General features: G+C 30.7%; 1 protein-coding gene across 45 annotated transcripts in view; it reads left to right on the top strand.

The window, feature by feature from the left end:
* The window catches only part of LOC145260523 (MAP/microtubule affinity-regulating kinase 3-like), a 416,290-nt gene that overhangs the window by 211,992 nt on the left and 187,837 nt on the right, over positions 1–16,461 (top strand). For all 45 annotated transcript variants that reach the window (XR_013864311.1, XR_013864310.1, XM_080118715.1 and 42 more), the window contains exon 4: positions 3,472–3,520. Coding sequence is in view for 43 of the 45 variants with exons in the window: in XM_080118715.1 (XP_079974841.1) it covers positions 3,472–3,520 (49 nt within the window). In the remaining 2 variants the exon portion in view is untranslated. The remainder of the gene's footprint in view (positions 1–3,471; positions 3,521–16,461) is intronic.

The following is a 16,461-nucleotide window of genomic DNA, read 5'->3' as shown; positions in this document are numbered from 1 at the left end:
CGTAAAAATATTTCTCAGTTGGAATGTATGATAGCAGGTGAATATTTGGCATCCAATAGAATGTACTATCCGCAGATAGAACAAAATAAGAAAATTAAAAACAAATTTTTTTCTTTTTAATTGGACACTTATACCCCTAATATTTCTAGTGTATTTTCTCACTGATGGTAGCTTATTTAATTTTAAAAAAATTTTACTTTGTCTTTTTTCGTTGCTTTAAAAGTTTCCATATAATGTTTCTATTAATGCTAGGCATGCTGAGATGATTGCATGCTAAAATGCAGATACCTTCTTTGACCAACTGCTGTTTTGTCGATATTTCATTTATCTACATTTCATGCTGATCATGAATAGTAATTTGAAAATGAGTTATTAAACTAGTTATTAATTTTAACTCTTTGATGTCAGACCATTTCAAAATCGAACAAGGACATGTATATATGTTTTCATGGGGGTGGGGGTCATAAAGATGCAATGTAGCAGAGGATAACCCTAAATAAACATGCAGTTGATAAGATTGTTGGATTCACTTTTCTAATCTTTGCTATTTATGGATGCATAACGTACGATGATCATATTTTTTGAAGAAGACAAATTGGATTGCAATTTTTACTTTCTTCTTTCCCAAATTGTATGGTGTATGCTATGCCATTAAAAAAAAAAAAAAAAAAAAAAAGCTTAAGGTACTTTCTCAAATACAGCACCAAATGAAATATACTTTTTTTTTAATTTATTATTCCTGTAAAACATAATGCCTTTAAAGTGTAAAGGACTACTATTTTAATAGGGTCCATATGTATAAGAGGAACCTGGATGTGAAGTTGAGCTGGGCAACTAATTGTTTGTTAATATTGCATTTAAATTTCTGCATGTTGGTATGGTTTGGAAAATAGTGCAGAGAGGGAATCCCAGAGTCAAGCGGTCCAGTTAAAGAGGATATCAAAGTAGAGAATCTTCTGGCATTTAAAGATCTCTACAGTGAGGGGATGGTATTGCTGCTAGTTGGGTCGGTTGAGAGGATACCAGTCCAGGAAGCTCTGTAGAGATAGGACAAGTGTGAGAACTTTTTCCTACCTTATTTGCAGCAGATTTGGCAACATCTATATACTTTTCCACTTTTTGTTTCCCAAGGTTGTCAGAAGTTTAAACATTGTAAGGTAGAAACCTTACAATGTTTAAACTTTTGATAACCTTAATTGGTCATGGCAATTGATGCTTGGAAAGGTTTCTTAAAGAAAAGGAGCTTGATATTTGGTTTATCATCTGCTTTACATGTTAGTATGCAGTGGACGGCTTTAAAAAATTGACTATCAAACTAACACATCCTTAATCAATTATGATGTTATTAACAAAAACCGATAAGTAACACCAATGTTGGATTTCTAGTAAACTTTTACTTGGTTGTTTGATCTTAGTACAGGGTTTCCTTTTTAATTTCATCCTCCAAACATATACACCACATTTGTATTATAGATTTTTTTAATAGCAATATTTCCTGGGGTGGGGGTGGGGGTAAAATAGTACAATTTAAGATTTATATCTCTGTTCACTCAGTCTAATAATTAATAAATTATGCCAAATAATCTTTATGCATTTGATATTATCTCTTGTAATGTGTCTTTATTATTTAGGGATTTGTATCTATATGATTTTTGACAAATTGGGTTGTTGGATGCTATTTTGAGGAATCACCCTGTTGATTTCCATCTCCATATTGGGTACTTGCAGACAATTATAGTATTAATTTTGGGAGCCTTAAACCTATTTTTGTTTTTAAATGTACACTAACTACTTATCACTATATATCGCTACATATTATTGCTCGTAATGATTTCCATAGGTTTTCTTAGGTGATTGTTTACTCATTCAGAAACATTTTGATTTGTAAAAGTATTTAAAAAAATTGCTTCATTAAATTGTGTTAATGTAAGCTTTTCAGTTTTGAGAAGCAATGAATGTAACAAATTATTTTAGAAAATTGATGATTCAAGTTTATGTTAATTGCTTCACATAATTGAAAAAACATTCTTAAAGCATAGTTTAAAATAAAAAGACTAATTGAAATGTTTCTAGATGCATGCTTTTCTAAAAAATATCAAATATCAAGAAATAAAATAATTTTTTTATTTTGAATGTTGAAAACATAAAAAAATTGAATACAATTTACTCAAATTTTCCTTCCATTTTGTTAAGCAAATTACAATTTTTATGTTACAATTGTGTATTAATTATTTAGAAAAAACAATTTGCATAAAACATTGATTAGTTTTGAAATCCCATTGAAATTGAATCAACTGTTAAACAATTTTTTATTTTGGTATAATTTAAAAAAAATCCGCATTTAAAAATTTTTTCTCTTAAACCTTTGACTTTATTTGGTGACTTTTAATAGCAAGTCGAGTAAATTAAAGTTTTTTGCTTTTTAATAGAAAGAAATCAAAAAATTGTTTTGTTTCTTACTTTTACTGTTTGCAATTTCATAAAAACTAATTTTATGCAGATTTATTTTAATCCTATTTTAATTACTTTTAAGCAATTTTTAATTTTTTTTATTAGGGGTGTCGAATCTCTTTCCCATTTGATAGTTCTTGATAAGGTGCAGAAATGTTTCTGTAATTTGATTCGCCCCCACCCATCCTTTCTTCTTCAATCTCTCTCTCACAGAGGTGATGCTGCTAGTCTCAGTCTTTTTTATAAATACTAATGATGTATTCAAAATTTTCCGACCTATTCCCTGCTTCCTTTGTTTCAGCTCATTTGACTCATTAGTCTAGTGGTTTCTATCAGTTCAGTTTTGATACTTCATTGTAATACAACTTTTTATTCTATCAGGTTGACAAGAAAGTTCTTGCGGTTCTGAATTTTTCAATTCAGATGAACCTATCTTGGCTAAAACAAAAATTTATTGATCAAAAAAAAAAAAACACTGTCAAAATCAACACACTTTTGCCAATGCAAAACAAGTGTATTTATGTCAGTAACATAAAAATCTTGCTTTCTGATCGCAATGAAGTCGCTAAAGTCATTTTTGATATCGTTTAGGTTTTTGAAACATTTGTCACACAGAAAGTTGCCGAGATGCTTGAAAAAGTGGTAGTCGGTGTGTGAGAGGTCTGCAGAGTATGGCGGGTGAGGCAGTTTCATAGCCCAATTCGTTCAAATTCTACAGGGTCAGTTTAGCATCTTAAAATATAAAATTAAACACGACTTTTATAAAAATGCTAAAATGTTATGGTTGACATTTTCAGAAATGTGTGATAAAGTATATATAATGAATAGATAAATACAGTTTATATGAAAGATAATGCATGTTTTAATTTCATTTTTATATTCATGACTTTTGTTTAATATAGAATTTAAAAAAATTTTTTTATATAAGTAATCTTTTAAATGTAATTCAAATTTGACTTGTTAAGTATTAATTTTGTTTGAATATTATTAATGATTCATGTTTTTTCTTTTGATTTCTAGTTATTCAGGGAAGTAAGGATTATGAAAATTCTTGACCATCCTAACATTGGTAAGTTATTGTTTTTGACTTTTCACTTCATTTGAAAAGATAAATGTATTTATCATTTGTTTTATTATGATTTAAAAGCACTGAATATCATTAGTTCTGCTTTAATGTTAGTCAGTTATAGAAACAGGTATGACCTGTATTTCCTACTAGCATGACTACTCAGCATTGATAGGGAGTATAGACAATAAAATTAAAGTGTATGTAGCCCTCTTTCCTCTGTCTACCTCTTACCACCTCATCCTTCCTACTCTTTCAGATAGATAGAAAAAAATTACTTTAAATGTCAACTTCCGTTCATTTACTACAAAATTAGTATCTCATGATTCTCTGAAGAATGAATATTGCAAAAAAAAAAAAAAAAAAAAAGCCCATATTCTTTTCTTTATATAATAAATGGGTCCAAAGATGTGCATAAAGTATAAAAATTAAATTTAAAATATAATTTCAAATAATTATTGGATGAATTTTAATAAAATTATGTCATTTAGCTATTTTATCTAAGAAACTGAAAAATATAATAGCAGGTATGTAATAGTGGTTTGAGCTTGGCAGATAGTGCAGGATTTATTAGGTTTGAAATTCTTTTTTCCACTCTGTCCTAAAGGGGAGAGGAGGCAAATAATTGTTGCACGAGCCCAGATGTAACGATAATACTCCATGTACAAGCAAATGGTCACTTTATAGAGATATAGGATACTAGCAGGTGTGAGAAGTTTGGAATATTTTGGCTGAGAATGTCAAACCTTTCAAACCTAACATTTTAAACATTGGACTGTCTTGGTAAAAATGCATAAGATAATTTGATTTTTATTAAACTTATAGATTAGTGTAAGGATGATTAATTGGAATTGGTAAAATCATAACTTTTTGGGGTATCTGAATCGGAAAACATTGTGCCTATTTTCTGATGCCAAAAAACAATTCCTTAATTTATTTTTTGTAATTTGATTTTATTTAAAAATCTTAGAAGTTATAATAAATTTATTAAAAAATCTTAAAAGTCATAATAAAATATTTATTGATTTTAAACTCCCAGAAAAAGTAAATCTGTAGATAACCCTTCCTCACAAGTGTTTTTTTTTTATGTTTGAGAAAATATATGCATATTTAACATGTTTTTATGGTAATCAGGACAAAATAATTATTTTATAGAGATTTATACAAAAATCATAATTGGTAATTGTATCAGAATCGGAAATTTAGTAGTGAATCAGTAATTGTATCGGAATCTGGGAAAAATATTGGAATCGTCTCATCACTATTATATACCTTATTTAATATAAATATGTTGTTAATCTGGGTTAAGAGAAATCTGAAACTGAAATAAATTGGGCTAATCTACAAAACTGTCCCTCTGCTGAGGTGCAGACCTGTTATTGTCATTCGTAATTTATTAATATCTACTTTGGGACTCACTGAAACTGCAACAATCATAAAAATCTCAATGAATAGTTACTTTTTTTTATCTTCCTCTCTAATGGATTCTACCTTAACATTAAAAAAAAAAAAAACTAATAAAAATAACTAATCAAATGGAACCTCGGGTTAAAAAGGAATCTAGTTTTGGAATTTAGTATGAATGAGAGAGTTTGTTCTGAAGGATGAAGACTATCAGATCATCTTGAAGATGATAAATGACATGTGTTGGGAGTTTGTTCAAAATGAAGCTGACTTGTGCAGAGCCAGCCTCATTTTCTTGTCCTAATCGGCCTGATCCAGCAGCAGAACAGGGTCAAGACAGTTGGAGACCAGGTGGGAGGCAGGAGTTGCTGGACGTGTTGACGTCGTCTTACATGCAGTACCTGGTATTCTCAAATGGTCATCCATCTGGTATTGACCAGGCTCTATATTACTTTAGTGATTCATCAAGAACCGATGTCAACATGATTATGCTGTATATAATATTAATAAAGAATAATTGAAAGCAGCATTGACTGAAGAGAAATGAACTGACAGTTTTTTGTATGATTCATTATTTTTATACTAGCAGGACCTGTTAACCGGTGTTGCTCGGTGGAAGCCCCCCTTCCCCCTGTAAAAAAGTAAAGCCTGGTTGTTGTTGGTGGCCACTCCCTACCTCCCCATGTTAAGGTTTTCGGAATAAACGCCCTCCCCCCTACCTCACCATGGTAAAAACGACTGTCATAATAGACACACTCAACCTCCGCAAGTAAATTACAGTGCAGAATACAGGTATTTATATCTTGAAAAGTACCTGTGTACGACAAATATAAATTACCTTGTCTTAATAAGTATACTGGATAACTCCTAAAACTCGTCATTCTCAAGGAAATTGAGGAATTGGATCTAATGTAAAAATTCCCCTGCCCTGCAAAAAAAAAAAAAAAAGTTGTAGAAAGCCAAAAAGTGGAAAAAACAAAGGAAACATAAGCCCCTTCGCCTCTTCCCAAAATATATTTCTGTAAACTGAACTATGCATTATTTCCCCCTCTCCCATGAAAGGAACCCTGGGCAGATGGTATGTAATTCCCACTTCCTCTCTAAAGTGAATAATGTGAAAATATTCTTTAAGTTCTTCCTTGGTAGTGGTCAATGTTTGTTACTTTCAAAGTATATAAGGAAATACACTTAATCAAAACACACTTAATCATTGTTGAGAGAGAGAGGAATAATTTGTGAAGGTGTTTTTAGAGAGAGAGAGAGTAGATGACAAAATAAATGTAAAGTAAACTAGCCAATCGGTAAGTTTGTATTGTTGGTTTTGGTTTGATATATGAGAGCGGCCAAGAAGTAAACAATCTAAACATAATGTTGGTGTCATGTGATATATGCTGTAACTATTTGGTGTAACGCTTGTCTTACAGATGACATGTGTTATAATCCATGATAGTTTGTTTTTGGTGAAAGTTTAAAATCTGCAATAAGAGAATTACAGCTGGCATCCAATGAGAAAAGATAGAATTTGCAGAGAGGTATCCTTATTTTCAGAATCTGCGAATTGGAACTGAACATTATTTATGAGTTGATGATTCAGGTGTGTAATTTTACGCGGTGGAAGTGGTGAGAGCAGTTATGAATTAGAGGGGAAAATAGGAACTACTTCCTCCAATGATATTGGGGGACAGTGATGATTTCTCTCCTAGGATGAATTCCAGGATTTTATTATAAGGCCTAAATCTGTCTATAATGAAGTTACATAATGTAGTAGATAATAATCTAGACACAGTAAATTTGTATGTGGCATTTGTTGTAAACCTACAGTAATTTGGTCAAGAAGGGAATTTCTGCCATCAAAATATTATCTACAGGATAAATACAAGCAGGGAGACCCAACGTTACCTGGAATTGAATGAGAATCAATGAATATTCCACGCCATACTTCTATTGCTACTAAAATCTGAAATAGCCCACTTTTTCAATTGAATTGATTCATTGCCTGTTCCAGTCGTAAACACAATATGGGAAACCAGGAGGAAGCTTCACATGATTCTCCACAGTGAGTTTGTTCACAATACATTGTAATCTACATTGCACAGTAGAGAACCTACTATATTTTTATATAATGTCTTGAATTAAAGTTCAAAATTCAAAAGTCAAGCATCATGGTTTGATTTTGCCTTAAACAAAAACATTCATTTCGAATATGCTCCGATCTTATAAAAAACCTACTGTTGATTTTGTACACTGGAGCCTTCTGCTTGTGCGGTGATAAAACTTCTCTAATGCACTTGTGGCTTTGCATTTTTAAGGTGTTAACTTTGTTGAAAATCGTACTGTTCCTTATTTAATTTGATTTTTCGATTATCAATTAATGATTTTCCATACTTGTCAGAAGCATTCTGATGCAAAACCTATCTAAGAACACTTCCGAACACAAAGTATATTTGTTCAATTTCATAAAAATTGGCCCAGTCGTTACGGACTCCATAAGGAATGAACATGCACACACAAAGATAAAGTGCCTTATATATTTAAAATTCTAAGAAAGTACTTTTTGTTTTCATAAATATTTTTTCCTTTTCTAATTTGTCTTCTTTTTTTTCTTTGCTATTACAACTCTTTTATCGCTGTATTGACCTATATTCCCCTCCTGAACTCATTACTGATACTTATGCGTATACCTTTCACATATCTAAGCCTAAACGACCTCATGTAGACATCAAAATTGTCATATCTTTTCTTATTCACTTTATTTTTATCAGATAATGTGTGGAAATGTAATTTATATTAATGTAGACTTTAGACTTATATCATGTTCAATTTTCTTTCTGTTGAATTATTCACATTAATATCTCGAGCTATTTGTAAAAATTGCAGTTTTTGTTCAATGGAAATTTACAATAGGTATTTTGCATTATCATTAAATAACTCCCAAAAGATTGAAATTAAATTAAAAATTTTTTTTTTTTTTTTTTACCCCAAACAAAACCTTATAGTAAGGAGGCTAGCAGCACAAGCAATATGAAACTTGTTTGATAAAAACTAGACAATGTTTTATATTTAGCTAGCTAATGAACTAAATATAATTTAATTAAAAAAGAAAAAAGTGGTATATAATGAAAAATAGTTCTGAGCTTAGAATTCTTGTGCACAATCAGCTGTATGTACAGCCATGAAATGTATTTCCCTGATTCTCCACAAAATTGAGTTATGAAAAAAAAATGGAAGGGTAGTTCAGGTCTACTGCCCTTATAGCTAACTAGAAATGGTGAGAAAATGAAGGGGGGGGGGCAAAACAGTATATATATATATATATATATATATATATATATATATAAATTTTAATGGAAAAATTGACTTGTGTCCTTTAGACACATTGATAAGATGTTTTGCCATTTAGTTTTTTTATGAATCTGATTACAATATGCATAGCTACGGCAACGTTGTTTGTACGTTGCTTGTTATCCAGAATTTCCCTATGATAAAAAATCACATAAATTGATCAAATAGTTTTAAGTAAAGAAATCAAATTTTATGAGTAACAGAAGAGCAGTTTTCTTGTTTGCCATTTTGAAAACAAGGTATAAAACAAACAAAAAACTAAAAAGGGAGATAACTCAGTAATTCAAACTTGTAAGATTTATATAATGTCTACAAACACTCCTTAATCACTTATGATCTTTATTTTTTATAAAAAATAAAACTACTTGATTGATTACTTTGATTTTTTTTAATATAATATTTTTTTTGTCATAGATTTGTACATCATACAAATATTTCTTTATCTTTTTAATATAGGAAAGAGAATTCTGGACAAGAACCATGTTTTTTTCATTCCCAAACTGCCCATAGCTTTATAGAATTGTAGGATAGGGGGCAATGCAAGCAATATACTTCACCACTCCTCTCAATTTTCATACGCTCTCATACGTGCTTCAAATGATATTAATTTTTTTTTTTTTTCATTCTATCCAATCTTTCTTGCACTATTCACTGCTTTAGAGGACTATTTTTGTCAGTCCACTCAATCTCACGGTGTGGCTAAACCGGTCGTGTTTCCTTCTATGGATGCATTTGAAAGAGACTTGCCCAGATATGTTTTCAAGTAAATTTCTGAAAGATATCTAACACATGCCAACATGTAAAAAAAATGGACATTAAAACTGATGATTTGAATCTTTAAGCAACAGAGCCTGATTTAGTTATAAGTCATTATGAAAATTTGCTTCCTCGAGTCGTATGTCAAATGAAAAAAAAAATGATCATTTAGCAGAACTATCGAGTTATATTAGCTTAGACACTCAACTCTTATTCCTGAAATTTTAAAAGTTGTGACTGAAGAACCACAATTTAGACATTCTATATTTCTTATAACGTTTTGCTTTTAAAGTGGACAATCTTGTTTTGCAAGGTTTGTCTTTTGTTTGTGAAAAAAATTTAAATTATTCAGTTTTTCTTCTGTGATCGTATTTATCTGCCTCCCACGGCAAGATAATGTGACACAAGGGTTAGAAAGTGGGATTAAAGAGCCAACACCCCACAGGAGGATAACTCTACCCAGTAAAAAATTCCAGCGTAACCCAGTCAGCATTTTCCCCAGTAAGGGCACCCCGGATGATTAGCAATAAACAAACCTTTTCTCAAAGAGAGATGGTAAAACCTAGGAGCATATACCTCCTAGAACTTCACAGGACCAGCAACATACCATGTTGGGGGAGGGGCTTTTCAGGAGTTGGCTTTGGCACAGTCTATGGCAGCATCACAGCTACATGTTTTTTTTCTTCTGTGGTACATGATAAAAAGTTGCTAGCTAAGATACCTAACTCCACTTCTGACCTTGGATTGAGACTCTTGAAATTTAAAATGTTCATCTCTAAATAAATGAATGATGCTCTGACTCTTACTCAAATCCCACAGATGTGACAAGAAGTCAAGAATTATATACCATCAAGCACATACTCTTAGATTGCACTCATTTCACCTGTCTTTCATGGAGATTATATTAAGTATACTACTATAAAGTATGAGACATAGAGGAGCTTTTTAGATAAACAATCAAAACCATGTGCATAAAACAGGTGAGGCTTTGCACAAAGAAGTAATCATTTACTTGAGAACAAGGCAATCTTTAATCAAAGGAATTTATTTACAGTAAAAAGAATCTAACTAAAATGACTTCATGAAAATATACTTTTAAAAAATTTTTTAAATTATAATCTTTTTTAAACTCATATTTTTAAAAATGCTTTATATCTTCTATAAAAATGATTTATCACAAAGGTTGATGTGCTATTAAAAGAAATTAAGCATGTAAGTTTAAACTTGTTAACTTGCAAAGGATGGTCAAGAATATAAAAATGGATACTTAAGCTGAATTAGGACGATGCTATATTCAGAATTTGCTAGGTAATTTACATAATGTTAAGTCAAAGAATTGCAGCAGCCAATGTTATTTAAGAAAACATTTATTTGCAATCATTGGTTTATAAGAAATAAATATTTATCTTGATTTGAAAAAATAAAAAAAGATTTAGCTACCTATTATTAAAAAGATAAATATTTATACATGAAACTTACAATGAGTTTTTATTTTATTTTAATTTTCCTAAAGTTTTGTAAAAATTTCAATTATTCATTGTTTTTTCTTTGAGCAACAAAAATAATTTCATTTTTCAATTAATTTTTCTTGATATTAACAGCAATAATATATTTTCATTGACAAAATTGCCCAGCTTATGCACACAAAAAAATCTCAAAACTTTCGTTTGATATATTCCTGCATTTTGTGTGAAATGTCCGGAAAATTCCGGCAATAGCACAGTCCTTATTCTGCATAAGTACCTAAAAAAAATCATTGGTAATTAAATTTGATTACTATATAATGAAGTGTGATACCGGTAATACAAATGCCTGACTGATTTAGATTCCTGAAAATTTGAAAGCTTTGCATCTCTTCTAAGAAATATTCTAGTTGTGTGTATGTACATGTGTAAAAACATAATTATTTGCACGTTGAATATTGTAGATGGAATGGAGAGTAGCACAATAAGTGGGTAGCAATGACGTAAAAGATGAGTATGACAGTGGTATAAGTAAGAAGTAAAATTATTAAAAAGTACAATATTCTAATGCTGATTCAACTAATGATGGCTTGCTTTATAAAATGTCTTGGTGCTTGTGCAGTAATGATGGAATTTTGAGCAAATGCATTTCAGGGAAAAACACTTGCATACTTACTTATCCTGTCAAAATTATAGAATACAAAAATTACGAAAATGAACCGGTAGAAAAATAATTACAAGTAAAAATAAAATTTATCAAAATATTGAGTTTTATCATATGTTTTACTATGGAAGGGTTGTGCAACCAATTCTGCATGATAAACTGACTTCCCTTACTTTTCTTGAAATCTGCCATTAAAAAAAAAAAAAAAAAAAGCTATCTTTTTTTTTTTTTTTTTTTAATTTTTTTTTTGTGAAAAATAGATTTAACACATCTTCTACGGGATCATTTTTCATAATTTTTTGAATTTATACTAATTTCAACATGACATGTAAGTACATAATAGTGTTTCTTACCTGAAATACGTTGGTTCAAAATTCCTTTATATTACACAAGTATCCATATCTTATATACAGGGTCTGTCATAAGTAAGTATAGTGTCGCCCTGAAGAAAACAATAATACAGTATTTCAAAACTTTTATTGAAAAAGTCAATTCAGGTAACTTGGTTGTGTAGTAGAACTAAGGTCTATTCAATGTAGCTGCCTTCAGCCTCAATCGTCACCTCTATACGGGTTTGGAACTGGGAGCATGCCTTTTCGACAAGCGCTGACGGGAGCTTGGTGAATACTTTGCGAATGGCGGCGATCAAGCTGGCTTTGGTACTATGTTGGTGATGTTCTCGACGTATGACCAAATGAAGTAGCAGGTTCAGGTCGGGTGAGGAGTGGAAACAGTGAGAGAAGAGTAGCACTCTTGAAGATGAGACTAGGTCTCTTTAGATATGAGCCAACACCTAGTCCTGCTGCTACACCCAAGGTCTACCTGTAGCCACCTGACTGCACCAGAGGATCACCACATTCCAGCACATGTTGGTGCCAACTTTGAAGATGTGAGGTGGCATGATGTGACCCTCACTTCAAACCATACCAAAGACCATAACTATGGCCGTAAACTTTCATGACTTTGGGCACATCCATTATTTGTGGTAATCCAGTGATGTATTTTGAGGGTGCTGACAATGGTCCTGTTGTCATAACTTGGATCGGTAAAGATCATGAGTTATATAGCAGTGCATCTCCGATCTTGCTCATTGAACATTGTCATTTTCAGACATGATTGGGATTTGTACACAAATGGCCAACTAGTAGATGGTCTGCAACAAAAAAAGAAAACCGATTTTCATCGAACAGAAATGGAATTGTCTTTTCTATGGTGACAATTTTATTTTTCCACCCTGTATATATTTTCTTTTGTTTGAAATAAAATTATATAGTTACTTATGGCAGACCCGGTATGAAATAGATTCCCCTATTTCTATTGACTAGCATAGTTTTTTTGTTTTTTTTAAAACAAAAAGTAAAATAAAACAATATCTTGTCAGAGTTATATACTAAATATTGGCCCACGTTTCTAATAAACATTTTATTTTCACTCAATTTCATCAGTTAAATTTAATCTTGATCTATATTTTATTAATCATAAATACAGGAATCTGAAGGAGCACTTGGCCTGACAGTCACATCAACTCTGCCTGCTCCCCATAATACCAGCAAGAAATTTAACAAGATAATGTTTTTTTACATACATCATTTTGTTGACTATTAGTCTCCCTTTCTTCTTACCTGTGTTCGATTCTTATAAAGATGGAGGTCAAAAAATGTTTATAGATTTAACAGCATGAAAATTTTCTTACCTTCCATTGTGAATCATTTAAGGAGTACATTGCACTTACAGACCAAAGTTATCAATTTGAACCTCACCTGAGGCATGATTATTTTTACTCTATTTTCGAAGGTGTCTTTTTAAAATTTTGTCTCGGTCAAATGCTATGATAGATTTTTATAATTATTGCTTAAGATATTTTCCTGGTATGTCACTTACTTTTAAGAACATTTTTCTTTTTTTTAAATCTTCCATTCTCTAATGAAGACCAATGTGTATTTGTATGTGTGTAAGTATTAAGGGAATTGAGAAAACAAAATAAGTCAAACTACCCCTCACCTTCAACCTATTTCCACAATGAGAATTTTTTTTTTTTCTTTTTCTATTCTAATTTATACGACTTTTTTTTTTTCTTTTTCTATTCTAATTTATACGACTTTTTTTTTTTTTTAAACTTCACTGATTCAGGCATTACTGTATATGAATATTAGTGTTAGCACAGGCAAAGGATATTTTTTTTAATATGTAAGGCAATTTTCACTGATTTTGACTCCTGAAGCAATGAATTTGTTTAGACTTGGACCCCCTCCCCCTCCTATAGTACGACCCTGGTTTAAATGAAGCCAATATTTCCTCTTTTTTTTTTTTTTTTTTTTTTTTTTTTTTTTTTGCGTCAGCTTTGCACTTTGTCAAACGTTTCACTTTTTCTTTTGTTTTCCCTCGTGTTAAATTATGATTCATTCAAGTTAAGCATAATTGTTTTGAATAGTATTCCATGTTAATAGTTTAAAACAAATGAAAATAGGCAACTAAAGCAAAGCTGTTACGTCCAGCTGCTTGAACGATAGGTGATAGGTGAGGAGAGTTTTATTGCAGCCATCATGGATAAAAATAAACAGAAACATTGACTTTTACATCTTCATAGCTGGAGATGTCTGTCAGCAGGTCCCACTGGACCATAGACTATTTGGCCTTTATATTGCTTTTTTATTTTTATTTATTTATTTATTTTTTTTTTGTAAACAAATATGAAATTTTGGTTTGGTAGTTGTTTTGTCTTAAAGTTTTGTTTTTAGCAGCATTCAAAATAACAAAAAACAATTACAGACGATTAGGTTTTAAAATCAAATATTCAAAGAATATTATAGTTTGTCTACAAATTAGGGCATAACGATCAGTTTCCTAGTTGTAAACAAATATGACTGAATTTTGAATTTGAAAACATGCTAACTGCTTTCCTGGGCTATATTAATACATAGGATTCAAAAGACCTGTTTAATTCTAGATAACATTCAATGATACAAATGCCCACTTATATCCCAAAGAATGAATTTTTTCCCCTAAATTTGTAATATTACTTTTCCGGGGCTATGCTGATTTAAAAAAAAAAAAAAAATGTAGAGGATTTAATGTGTATTTTTGAAATTTTTATTGGACATAGACAACTGCCGTTTGCTATTTTTTTAGCGGAAAGAAATTTTTATTTTAGTAATGTGAAAAAAAAAAAAAAAAATGGTTATTAAAATATTTAAAAAAAAAAAAAATGTATATTTCAAAATTACTAAACTCCAAATCAATTTCTTCATTTTAATGAATTACATTTTCATACTGAAGACAAATTATCTGTTACTAAAAATCTGAACGTTTTTGCTTGTCACCGTGCATATTTGTTTCTACACGAATGTTTTGGTTAATGAGAAGGATAACGAATAACAAAAATAGGGAGAGGAAAAAGAGCTAGTTGTTTATAAACTGACAAAGCTATTAATATTTAATATAAGATTGCTTTCTTAAAATAAAGCTGTTGGGCAAAAGTCGTTAGCTTGTAACAGCTAACATTTTGTTACCATGTCTTTATTGTATTAAAAATAGTCTTTTGATATCCTTTGGTGACTCTGTACATCAGGTTATCTTGCTCAACTCTATCTTTAACCTTGGAAGTTGAGGAAATTGATTAATCTATTAATGTTTTATATATATCCACAAACACTGTTTCTTTGTCTTACAGCTCTTCAATGTAGATAGACTAGTAGCCATCTAAAACCAGGAATTGAACTTACAATCGTCTAGTTGATAATTAGCAATTCTACCTTTTAAGCCATGGAATCAAAACTCAAAAATCATATTTCTAATGTTTATATAAGCAAATGAAGCACTTTAAAAGAGCTTTGTATTTTGCGAAGTAAGTAGCAGTTGATATAATCTACATGGGAAGGGGCATACATGAGGCATTGGGTCACCTACTTAGCTCTGGTTAGATTATTTGATCCAGGAAAAAGTCAGCGTGTAAATCTTGTGGGAGATGATCGATTTTCTTTACAGTCCTTGATGTTGCTAGTCTTTCTCTATTCTATAAGAATTTCCATGGTAAGTGCTCGACAGAGTTCCAATCTTTGCACCTTCTCCCTTAAAACCTTCACAGCAAGAACTTCTCATTCTAACAACACTGCAAAGAACTCTTTCTCTGCATACCTAAAATCAAACGACTCTCATGAACAGTTCCCCCCCCCCCAAGAACTTCCTACCTATGGAACACATTACCATGGACTTGTTTCCCTACCAACTGCAACATTATCATTTTCAGGTTCAATGTCAACAAATATCTGTTGACTCGTCTTGTGAATTAAACCTTATTCTAAATTCTTTTATAATATTGTTTCATCAATCTCTTGAAAAAGTAATTCCAGAGAATATTGTTGAGTACATATTCAAAAAAAAAAAAAAAAAAAAAAAAAAAACTGAATTCATCATCATTCAAAAATATTTAGCTATGAATGCTGGAATAAAACTTCTCAACTGATTTATTTATAATTCTTTTTAATATGCAATACAAAAGTATACTGAAGATTACAAATGATAATGCATTTAAAAAAATATTCTAAAAAAAGTTGGATTTTATTTACCACCAGTAAGGTTAGCTAGTATTGCCCAAGTGCATGAATAACAAAATAGAAGGCCCAAGAAGTGTGTGCAGCATCATTCTCTCTCTCGATTTTTTCCATCTGTCCTAATTATACAGGGTTTGCACAGACTTAAACCCCAGGAAACTACGAAAAATGTCTTGAAAGGCCTTGAAAATTGCATTCTTTATGTCCAGTAAAAATGTGTTGAAATATTAAAAATATCAAAATTAATACTTTGAAATTATTTTTAAAGTATTAATAAAAATATCATTAAAATATTTTTTAAATATTGAAACTGAAATCTAAATATATTGTTCTGAAATTGCATATTAGTATTGTGGATACAAGAATAATCACATAACTCTTGTATCCACAATACTAATAATGCTAAAAACGATGAAAATAGGAATTTGGAAAATTTGCGATTTTTATAATGTTGAAATTCTCAGTTCAATCCTGCTGCTATTTACAATAAGTAGCTTCTTAGTTCAGTTATTTCTCTTATACATTTCCCATCCCCCTGATTCTTTTGAATGTATTCATTTATCAACAAAGATAAAAGAATGGAGTTCAATTACATTGTAATGTTTGAGGAAAGGTATGAACCCATTCTTCCTCTACTAAAGGTGTGGTCAATGAATCTTGTATTATTTTTACACGGATTGGCTTAGGAGTTTTAGTAATTTCTGAATTGTTATGCTATATAAACCAATCAAAGAATTGTTTCTAATATGCATTACATTTCCATAA

This window comes from Euprymna scolopes, chromosome 36 (assembly GCF_053919585.1).
Source record: "Euprymna scolopes isolate OS-2025 chromosome 36, ASM5391958v1, whole genome shotgun sequence".
NCBI lineage: Eukaryota > Metazoa > Mollusca > Cephalopoda > Sepiida > Sepiolidae > Euprymna > Euprymna scolopes.
The sequence above is the reverse complement of the archived record's forward strand: the minus strand, read 5'-3'. Positions and strand labels throughout refer to the sequence as shown.